This window comes from Humulus lupulus, chromosome 7, assembly GCF_963169125.1.
Source record: "Humulus lupulus chromosome 7, drHumLupu1.1, whole genome shotgun sequence".
In the NCBI taxonomy this organism is placed as follows: domain Eukaryota; kingdom Viridiplantae; phylum Streptophyta; class Magnoliopsida; order Rosales; family Cannabaceae; genus Humulus; species Humulus lupulus.
This window is the reverse complement of record NC_084799.1, coordinates 101,106,118-101,117,428: the sequence shown is the minus strand read 5'-3', so window position 1 is coordinate 101,117,428 and position 11,311 is coordinate 101,106,118. Positions and strand designations below refer to the sequence as shown.

The following is an 11,311-nucleotide window of genomic DNA, read 5'->3' as shown; positions in this document are numbered from 1 at the left end:
GAATTTCTCGCTACATTGCTCACTAGGATCGTCTCGAGTCATAGATCACAGATATATCCACATAATAATGTGGTATCGACAATTATCACATATATCAAAGCAGTTATGCCCATAATGGCCAAAATTACGATTATGCCCTTCTAACCTAATCAAGGCCTACATGCATACTAATACACATAGTCACGCATCTCAAATATTCAAGTAGTCATATAACATGCTTTAAATCATAATCATGCATCTTACTCATTAAAATCACACATAATTCCCATTATGCCCTCCAGGCACACTAATCAAGGCCCTTAAGCCTTATTAGAAAATTTGGGTCGTTACAAGGGTGGACAATTCTCAACACATGAGATAGATGCAGAGAGAAGAAGAGAAAAGAATATTGAGGCTTACAAAAGGACTAATGTTTGTAGAGAGAATCTAAAACCTACTAGATCTTCTCAGAAACTTGTCTGTCATCTCTCACTTAGCACTCATTTTATAGACTCAATTAGGCCATTTAATTTAATTAAAAAATCAATAAAATAATAAATAATATAAGCCCTAGGTCGAAATTATCATGGTCTTTAGATCCGTGAAATTTCCCATTTAATTATAAGCCTACTGGACTTAAAATCAAGACTTGTATTATTTTCTATTGATTAATTAATTAAATAATTATTCAAATCATTTATCAAATTAATTATTTATAATTTTAACCTTGATTAAAACTTATTAATTCATTTAGATACCAATTTATCTTAATTAATAAATCTGCCCTAATTTCTCTTTTCTTCTCTAAATTACATAACTCTGTGAAACTATCAAAAATTGACCTGGTTAAATTTGATAATTGTAATTAATAATTAAATCAATTAATTGAGACTATCTAGATGATTTTATCCAAGGTACAGTGGGGATCATGGGCCTATGAAATCAGGCTCCAAAAAGTTATCATAAATCTAACAAATAAATCTACTAACTTATTAATTTCTCGTAACTCCACTAAAGACTCGGAATTGCACTCTTGAATTCATAGAACATTCTATAACAAATATAGATGCGTTATTAATTATCCATTGTCACAACCATAATTTTCACTCAATCCTCTATAGACGGTCTATAATGAGATCAGACTAAAATACCATTTTACCCCTAATTGTATTTTATCCTTAAAACACTAAGTTCCTTGTAAATGATATTTCAGTAAACTAATATTAATTACTGAAATGAGATCTCTATCATTTAGCACATTGAACCAAACTAAAAAGAAACCATCATTTCACTTCTTCATCAGAATCTATAGATGTTCATATCTATGATTAACACTCCCACTCAATTATACTACCAAGTTCCCAAGATGTAAGTATGGGCTAGTCCGTAGGGTAAGCTGGTAACGAACAAGTCAAAGAACTCAAATAATACAATCAGTTAGAATACTAACCACTTAGAATTGAGATTGAATTGACCTATGGTCAACTATATGATATGACTAGAATAGATAACAACGTTATGTTTACTTATCTTATCAACTGTCAATATCGGTCCTATTCGATGTAACAAATACATCTGATCTTATCTACTTTGCTAATGATTTGGAAAGAACATAAAACTACAATGTGTAAGTAGATCATATCATAGATTAGCAAGTCAGTGTAAATCTTGTGCATTGACTAATCTTAGGACTAACTTATTTTGAACATATAATCATATTTATATTCCATTGTGATTACGTCACTATAAATATGATTAGTTATATGTTTGGGATTTAATAGAAGTTTATATTAAACAAATATTCATGTAAATAAAACATGTGAGCAAAGTGATTGACCAAGTCAAAAAATGATTTCTATTCTTTTATTGATAATAAATGAGAGTACAAAGAAATTGGGTTTTAATTAGGGCATAAAACCCCAACATTAATGGCTTTGGGTTCTTCCACTGTAGGCGATTAGAGTTTTCCAGGAAAATATGTTCCTGCATATCCATTAGGTCAGTGTAGGTGGCATAAATGGGCTTGAAATTTTCCCCGGACTTGTTTTTCTTTTTGCCGTTCTGGTCGCCCTCACCATTCCTTTTTTTCTAGTTGTTTCCCGCTTGGTTATTCTAGGTAACAGGTTGAGCCGTAGCTGCAACACCTGTCATCACTCCAGAGGGCTGAATAGGGGCCTGGCTGGTAGCTGCAACAACAGGTCGCACTTCTTCCAAGTTTATCCACTCCTGAGCTCGGGCCAAGAACTTATCTACATTTTTAACCCCTTTTCGCTGGAGCTTCTGCCATAGATTGCCTCCCACTAGGATTATTGTTCACATTTCCATGAGCTTGGAGCTATCATCAATGTTTCTAGCTCGTGCTACAATGTTGGCGAATCTCCTTAGATATACTTTCAAGGACTCAACAGGTTGTTGTTTTATGTTGGCCAATGAGTCGGCCACTATGTAGGTTTCCTTTGAAGCTCAAAATGCTTTCTTGAACTCGGAAGACAACTCCTTCCAAGAGCTTATCGAATGCTTTTTTTACTTTTTGAGCCACTATCTGGTAGGTCCGATTAGAGTCGTGGGGAACAGAATACACCTTACGTCGAACCCGACATTGTGGGCCATCATCAATGTATTGAACATTCCGAGGTGGTCGGATGGATTTGGGTTTCCATCAAATGTTGGCATGTATGGCATCGTTAAGCCAATAGGATACACAACTGCAACAATGTTCAGGGTGAAAGGTTTGTGCTCCTTATCAGAGTCACAATCATCAATCCCCTTTCCAGATAAGAGCTTCTTCATTTGCTCCTCCATCAAGGCTAGTCGCTTGAGGGTTGGGTCTTTGGTCGTTAGGTTAGTTGGGAGCTGTTCACCAGCTCCCATCCTATTGTATGCGTTTGATGGGTTGTTATCCCTCTAAGTTCGAGCTTGGTTAGGTGGGACATTCCCATTGTCACGTACGATAGACAGATCTCCCTCGTGTTGAGTATAATTCATAGTATCATTGCAAGCTGGATACCTCCTTTGTGAATTCAAATGATAACGCAGGTTGGGATGTGCATCGAAATGAAGACTTTGTGCTGAACTAAGATGATTCCTCAGGTCTCTCTCAGAGCTACCTCCACGTTGGCTCCCCGTCCAGTAACTTCCATTTGCGAAACTTACATTCCGCGGCTGAGGTCGAGGACTTGGATTATCAACACTTTCCTGTGGGACATGAGGGTCTACTGCCGGGGGAGGTTTTCTCCTACTATTTCCATGAGCTGGAGCGTCTCTATGTGGGCGCGCTGGTGTAGGATGTCTTACCGGCGATGGCAGATGTCTTATTGGGGAGCTATCCTCGTTCCATCAGGATGAACTAAATTAACCTGCCTTGGTTCTACCCCAATGTCCCGAGTTCTCTATGCCTGGGGTTCTGATCACGACGTAGGAGGATTTGGTGAGGTGTTTTGTCTCCGTGAATTTGTCCCAGCTCGCTCTGGTGGGTTGTTATGGGCATTCTTGGGAATTTGTGCGTATAGCACAGAGCTGGGGGTCGCAGTCGACCGACCAACTGACATGCGAATGATGGTTCCTATGATGATTAGTGGGTAGAGCAATTTGGTGATTTTTCTCTACAGGTATAGAGCTCGGAGTGGAAAATCTAACAAAACGATTGGGTTTAGATCGGTTATTCCTGTGGGACTTATGGGACCTACATTGCCTCTTTTTGACATTATCATCAGATGCGAGAGGGGGTAATCGAGCTAGGTACTCCTCGATCTGTCTGTTTGACCTAGTGAGATGAATCCACAATTGGGCATTCTCCATCTTGATGGTTGTTAGATATCCTGGATTAGGATTTGGTGGGAGTGACGCTGAACTCCTAGCATCGTCTTGGCCCACTGGTTGCTTCCCAAGACGTTGCTAAACATCCGGGCTCTTTTCAGTGGGAACGGTTGTATGATGCACTCTTGCCCACCATGCTATTCCATTTCATTGTCATGCATCGATCGAGTAACCACCATGATAAACGTTGAATGAAACTTGTAAGACACTAATTTGCTGTCAATGAAAGCACCACATTGTTGACGCAAATTTTCGCCAACGGTAGATGTAGAAATCTAATAAGAGTATTAGTGCTTATTTGCAAACCATAATGAGCTTATAGGAACCTTTTCTCACACACACAATATTATTGCTCTCTCACAATTTCTGCAGAGTTTCAGTATTACAAAAAGGTCGTCCCTTTTCCTGTCCATTATCCCTGATATTTATAGTAGACTTTTCTGGATAGGTTTGGGTAATCGTGTGCATAAATATTGTATACATTTAATACAGATAATTCCCATTTACATTGGGATATGACTGCATAACAGAATATATTCCTGCTATCTCAAATAATAAATGATAAATGTGCAATACAACCTGGGCATTAATGAGCGTATAAAGAGCCTCCGAGTCTCTCGAGATCCATCAGTATGCATCATCACCAGGTTTCCATGAGCTGAACATCTTCATCGAGCTGGTGATCGAAGAATATCCGAACCTTAGTTCAGATTTACTTCAGAGCGCCCTAGAGGGGATCAAGCCACTACATGTCTCGAACTGGACCGTCATCCTAAGAGGCAGCCTGATAATTACCTGAATGACGTATTGCCAAGTCCTAACTTGAACTTCTCACATCATCATTAGCTAGATGTTCTACTTTTCTACTTTTTCCATATATTCATCTTCCAACTGTATCCCTAGCTGAGTGATTAAACTTGTGTTAGTTTTTAGGGTACAACAATAAGTATCATATATATATAATTAATAACTTTAAAATCTACTATAATTATTTTACATATTGTCAATGGCAAGTGACCGAGAACCTTAGACTCATCGATCACTTGGGGGGCATTTAAGATACTAAGAGAGAAAAGCGTATTGTAAACATATGTAAACACACGAGAAAAATAAAGGGAAAGCATACTATGACACTTAGAGTATTTTAAAAGTTTTTTAGCTAATTTTCTAAAATAATAATAAAGTGTTATGCTAGGTTTGGTCATACGAGTAAATGTTATAATAGAAATTGTAATATCAATACGAAATATTCTTACACCGCGAGCAATTGCTGCTTGGATGTAATTAAAAATATTAAAAGTAAATAATATTGCCTTAGGCAGCAAATTGTCTTAACACCACGAACAGTCCATTCGGGTGTTCTAGTTACATAAAATTTTTATTATTAATGTGTAGCTGAAGGAGGGTCTTGTTGAGGTTGTTGATCGACGTAGGTTTCGGCTTCCTCCTCAGCACCATTGACTTCCATCGCCAAGGAAATTTCAGAAGATTCTGGGGCACTTTTCTCCTCTTCCAGGCGAGTAGCGCACTTGGCAAGTTCAGCTTGTTTTACCTGATCAAGAAGGTAATCAAAATTCACATCTTGATTGTTCTTCTAGAACATGTAAAAGCAGTTAAAAGTTGATCCTCAGAACCTCTCAAAGTTTTGGGCATTCTGTGCTTCGAGTAGCTTCACTCGATCCTCCAGACTGTTGGCCTCCTTCATGCTTGCCTCCAAATCTTCTTGCAGCTTGGTTGCCTCCTTCAAGTTGGTCTCGGAGGCTTCCTTGAATTTGTCCTTACCCGCAATAGCCATAGCCAGATCTTCTTGGCTCTTCTTCAACTCCTCGGTTAAAATAACAACTTTGTCTTCAACTGCCTTAACCTTGGCCTCCCATGCCTTTATCTCCTTATCATGTTTTGAGTCGACCTCCTTGGCACGATGCCAACTATTTTTCACAGTAAGAAGACCCTGCGAGCAGTGGAAAGATGAAGCTGTCAGAGCTAATCAAAAGAAATCTTGTTCGACTAAAATAAATTACAAAAGAAACTTACGCTGAGGACTTCGTTGAACCCACGAGCAAGGACATGGCTGGGTTTCAGCTGTAGCGAACCAATTTTTTTATTTATTTATTAATTTTGTGCTTTGTTTTATTTTTAATTGTTAAGTGTTAGAAATTATTTTTTTATTGTTTGAATTGTTTGGTAGAAATTGTGTGAATTTAATTGTTAATTGTTTTATTTATTTATTAATTTAATTAAGTGAGAAAATGAGTTTTGATTTAATGCACCAAGGTGCATGGTAGGTAGCAATGCACCTTAGCAATTGGGTGTGTTCATGTGCATGGTTGCATGATGAGCATGCGATAGAATTTCCTACACATTATTTCCTTTTATTTGATTTAATTAAAAGAATTAAGAAAAATAAATAAAATAAAAGACGAGGAAATAGAGGGTGGCATGTGACTATAGTAGGAATGGGGGATTTCTTTTCCTATTTGGTTTGGTCTTAAATCAATTTGATTGGATGACTATGAGTTAAAATAGGAAAAGAGTTGTCATCTTTTATGCACTCTTTATTTTCCTATAATTAAGAAAAATCAAATAGAAAATCAATGAATGAAAATAATGAAAAAGATGAAACTTACCTATTTCCCATTAGGACTAGTTATTTCCTAGGTTAGATTAAAAGGAAGGAAAGAAAAGAAAATAGAGCGTTTGTGCTCTTGTGACTGTCGACCTAGAGATATAAGGAGGGAGAGCGAGCATGAGATAGAGAGAGAAAGAAAGGAAGAGAGAAGAGAAGAAGGAGAAGAAGAAGAATAGAAACAGATTCAATCCTAGTGTATGTCTTCTTGTATTTGTGGTTTCTAGATCCTCTCTTCTTTTGTTTCTTGTGTTTTGATAAGTGTTCTTGGTTGTTGTTTGTTGGTTTTCTTCTTTTCATCATGTAGGTTTTGAAACCCTAGGCTTGAACAAGTGGAGGCTATAATTTTGGGTTTTGGTCACTTTTGTGTTCTTGATTCTACAATCAAGAGAGGTAATGAAATCTCTAGCCCTGTTGTTGTTATGATTTCTTGGGTTATATTGGTTTATTGTTATTTTTTTTTATTTTGGGATGAAGGGTTGTATTATTTGATGCATGAGGGGATTTGGGCTAAGCGTGTGGCTCTATGATTTTATGTGGTTTTTGGTTTATGGCATCGTTCTATTATTGGTCATGGGAGAATCTTGTTATGGTTAAACTATGAAAATGTTTTGTTTCTATTTGTATAAGATGAGATTTGATGCAACATAAAGGGTTAAAAACTTTATTATTGTATGGGTATTGGGTTTCAGCCTAGGGCATCTAAAAAGGAATGGTGAGTATGGTTGATCTTGTTGTTGATTCTACCTTGATTTTTAGAATCATGATCATAGTGGTATTAATATTGCATCATCTAGGGTTTTCTAAAATCCTTGTGGGTATCCTATGTTTATTTTGTTGTTAGTATTTTAATCTTAGTAATCTAATGGTAAGAATGAAAATATGTTAATAGGTGCCTGCTAGGGTTTGTGTTTGGATTTGTTGTTGATTGAGCATGAAGGTTATGGTTTAAGTTTTGAGAAGCATGAATTTAAGATGAATTTCATGTTAATTATGCTTGCTTATTTTTGTATATAATTGGTGAGCAAATTGGTGAAACAATGTTTTAAATGCTCATGTGATGTCTCTAATGATAGTTTGATTTTATGTAAATAAAAGAGTGTTTTATTTCACATTTAAATGGAGTTTTTATCAAATTAACACATGCTGATTTTTATGAAGAAAATGTGATTTTAATCTAAGTTTGTGATTTTGAATGAATTATTAGTTGCTGAAATTTTCCATTAAAATTAAGAAAGGTCTTTTAAATAATATTTTTTAAAAAACATATTAAATATTTTTTATAAGATATATAATGATATTATATTAAATAATCATGCCCTAAGTTATGTATATGCAAAAATAATATTTTTTTTTAAATGTAACCATGAATTTTCACATTATTATCTAAGTGCAGATTTTTTTTTTTATTTAAATGAGAAAATGTTTTGGTTTAAATTCCCTTATGATTTTTAAACAAAATAAAAGTTGCTGAAAGTTTGTGTTATTAAGTTAAATTATTATTTTAATGGGTCTTACACCTACTTAATTCAAGTCTTAAATAATATAGGTGAAAAAATATTTTTTCCTACACTTTAAATGATAAATTATCACATTTAATCATATTATTTTATTAATTTAGAAATGCTTTATTTTTCTAAAGGAAATAAGAAATTATTAAGTACTTCCAAATAACTACAAATTTAGTTATTTTCTATGCAATTTAAAATAATAAATGAGATTATTATTTTATGAGAAATTAAGTAAAGGTTAAATAAATTATTTTTATGAATTAAAAATAATGTATTAAGTGGTTTAATCAAACTTTGGGATTTAAAGAAATAAATAATGGTGAAGAGATTATGTAGCTTAATTTATTTGAAAATGGTAGAAATAAGCATGTAGGAATTATCGTTTTAAAACGTCACTTTTTAACAACGCTCCCGCGTATGCATGTCTCATGCAAATACATTTTTACTTTCAACTATATGCTTATTAATCAAACATATAGGTTTTACTTTGTAACCATGAAGGAATAATAGGTAGAATTGACATTATTATTTTGTGATTTTATGTGAAAATGTCTATGTTTGGAATTATTGGGCAACTTGCACCATATGTGCATGACCCATGCACACATGGGGTATATGTGTTGGGCCTGAGTAATTAACATGTGATTCTAAGAGACAATGTTTGATTATGATTATAGGCTTGTTGTGAAGTTTTTCTAATTTTTTTTTGCTCGGACCTGAGGTAAGGAAGTTAGATAGAATTTCTATGTTTATGCTATGAGATGGTAAGATTGGTCTATTATAAGAATAATGACATGTTATGTATGACGATGGATTAAGTGATATGAAGTATGGAATTCTATCTTGAGATGCTATGGTGAATATGATGCAACATGTGTTTCCTTTGTGTTGATATGAAATGTATTGCATGTGTTTGTATGCTTTATGAAAAAGAAAATGGTTGCTAGCGTGCTGAACGCGACACAAGAAAGGAGTTACTAAGGATATGACGTAACTCATAGGGCAGACACGCCAAGGTTATTCAAGGACCAGAGCTTCCTGTTTACCTCACAAAGGAGGTCTTTCAAGTTTTATGCTTTTACTGGTTACCTCAAGATGTGACATGGACAAAAGTGGCGCCATGATCACAAAGAGTATGATTATGATGTATGGATATGACGTATGGTTATGATATGTTATGAGTTTTACAATAAGAATATGTTCTTATTGTGTTTCCTTGAATTCTATTGTATTGGTTTGTACTTCCTTACTAGGCTTTTAGATCACCCCCTTACTTCTCCCTTTCAGGTAATAAATTGGGTTTCTCTTTGGCACTTGCTGTGATGTGGGGAGTTCCGACGTCTGGGTGTGTATGGCGTGGGGGTACCCTATGATGAATAAACGATCAACATATGTGCCGAGTTTTAAAGAATGATGTTATTGACTTTAATTTTAAAACTATCAGTGAGACTTAAACTTTATTTTTTGTCTTTAAATGTTGCATAAGAACACTTTATTTTTATTTTAAACTATTAGGCCCAACTTGCATGCTTTATCAAGGCCCCATTGAATTTCATATGTTAAGTGGTATTTTTTTTTCTATTTATTTATGAGTTACGAGAGGTATTACAAAGTAATAGATTAGAACGATTTACATCAGCGAAGGGAGAGAGGCAAAGACCTCTTGGCTGCGAAGATGCTTGGATATTTTCTAAAGTTTATCATTTGTTGAGCTATAGCATTGCTCAACAATTTTGCCGCCAAATATCCTCCCCCTTGGTCGGTGGAGGGCTTGGTGTGAGGAGGAGGAGGAGGAGGAGGAGGTGTAGTTGTTTTGGAAGGAATAGGAGCTGGAGGGTCTTCTCGTCAAGCCTTTTTTCTTGGAGGTTCCCCACTAACATCTCCCAAATTTTTCCTGCTCAATTTCTTCGAGCTAGCTGATTTGCCTCCAGAAACATAGATGTCGAACGCATCGTCGGATTGCGTGAATACACGAAAAAAAATGAGCTGGTATGTCAAGAAATAATTTTGCATGATAAGGAAACAAATTAAAAGAAATTCTAAGGAGTATACCTAAACTACAATTATTGGTCGCTACGTTATCTAAGGAACTACTGCTACACTCACTATCTACATCGAAGAAACTAATGGTCGAAAAATTAATGTTGTCATCCCTATCGAATAGATGATAAGGGATGGGTAATGCATCTATAAATGAAAAATCTATACCGTTCTCATCAGAGGATTCAAGTATAGGACCAGCATATTCAGGTAATTTTTGTTTTCCTCTCCCATGTTGGGGAGGAGTATTGGCTGGTTGAGCATTGGGGTTAGGCTCTCGAATGGTCACTCCCGTTTGTCGGTGCCTTTGGGGCTGTGACACATCCTGTTGCTGGTTAGGGTTTTCTTGTTCTTCAGTGCCAACTCTAGTGGCATTCCCCTCAATTGATTCCCTCACCTCTTGGTGAGGCTCCAGGAGGCTGACTAGCCTCAAATTGCTCTCCGTGACCAGCTTTTTAACGCTTATCTCAATCTATTACTTTGTCATGTTGGCCAATGCTGCAGCTCTTATCTTAATCTCTAGAGTAGGTTCAAGTCGATACCATGGACCTAGGCATAATGCAAACCGGCTAAGAACAAGTAGAAGATACAAAGTGACTAGAAGAATGACGAACAAAGATTAAAGAGTTTACCTCCTCGTGTAAGGGCTATGTTGTCTGCGACCAGGTCGGTCATGAGGAAGTACTCTTGGAAGTACTTTCCCACGTTGGATTTATAAGTTATATCACTCAGGAATGTGCAACCGGATTCATGGTGATAAAAATGGAAGAACCCCTTGTTGCTTTAGTTGGGGTTGGATTTGAGATTGAATATGTAGTTGATCTCATGAGGGGTTGGCACATACTAATTTTTATGATTGTATAAGATATAGAGTGCTGAAAGTAATTTACATCCATTGGGAATTATTTGGAATGGGGCAACCTCGAAATAATTGGCTACCCCTTGGAAAAAGTTGTGCAAGGGCAAAATTGCCCCAGCTTCTATAGGGTACCTCGGCCAGGCGCTATAGGCACCTCCGGTGTAACGTCCTCCTAATCTAGGACCATTACACTGTGTACTTAAAAAAGTGTTAGACTTGCTAATCAAGTCATTTGGTTATAAACGTGTAACTAAGGTTAACGTCAAGGGTTAGGGTTAAAATTTTTGGTCAAAGGGACTGTTGACTTTTCATTTAAAAAATTTCATACATACATGGGATGTGAAAATATTACAAACAAATGTTTAAAAGGGTGTATATACATCAAAAGTTACAATCGACCGACCTAAGCGGCAAAATTAGGGCTACAACCCTAGGTCCTCTAAGATATCCTCGATCGTGGTAGACGAGCAGCCGCATATG

The 11,311-nt window shown here is 36.0% G+C and overlaps 1 protein-coding gene across 1 annotated transcript in view; it reads right to left on the bottom strand.

Moving 5' to 3' along the window:
* Positions 1–5,179: 5,179 nt before the first annotated feature.
* The window catches only part of LOC133792023 (protein WEAK CHLOROPLAST MOVEMENT UNDER BLUE LIGHT-like 3), a 74,107-nt gene continuing 67,975 nt past the window's right edge, over positions 5,180–11,311 (bottom strand). Inside the window, exons 4-5 of the mRNA XM_062229933.1 lie at positions 5,507–5,746; positions 5,180–5,389 (exon numbers count right to left, since the gene is read on the bottom strand). Of these exons, the coding sequence (XP_062085917.1) occupies positions 5,180–5,389; positions 5,507–5,746 (450 nt within the window). The remainder of the gene's footprint in view (positions 5,390–5,506; positions 5,747–11,311) is intronic.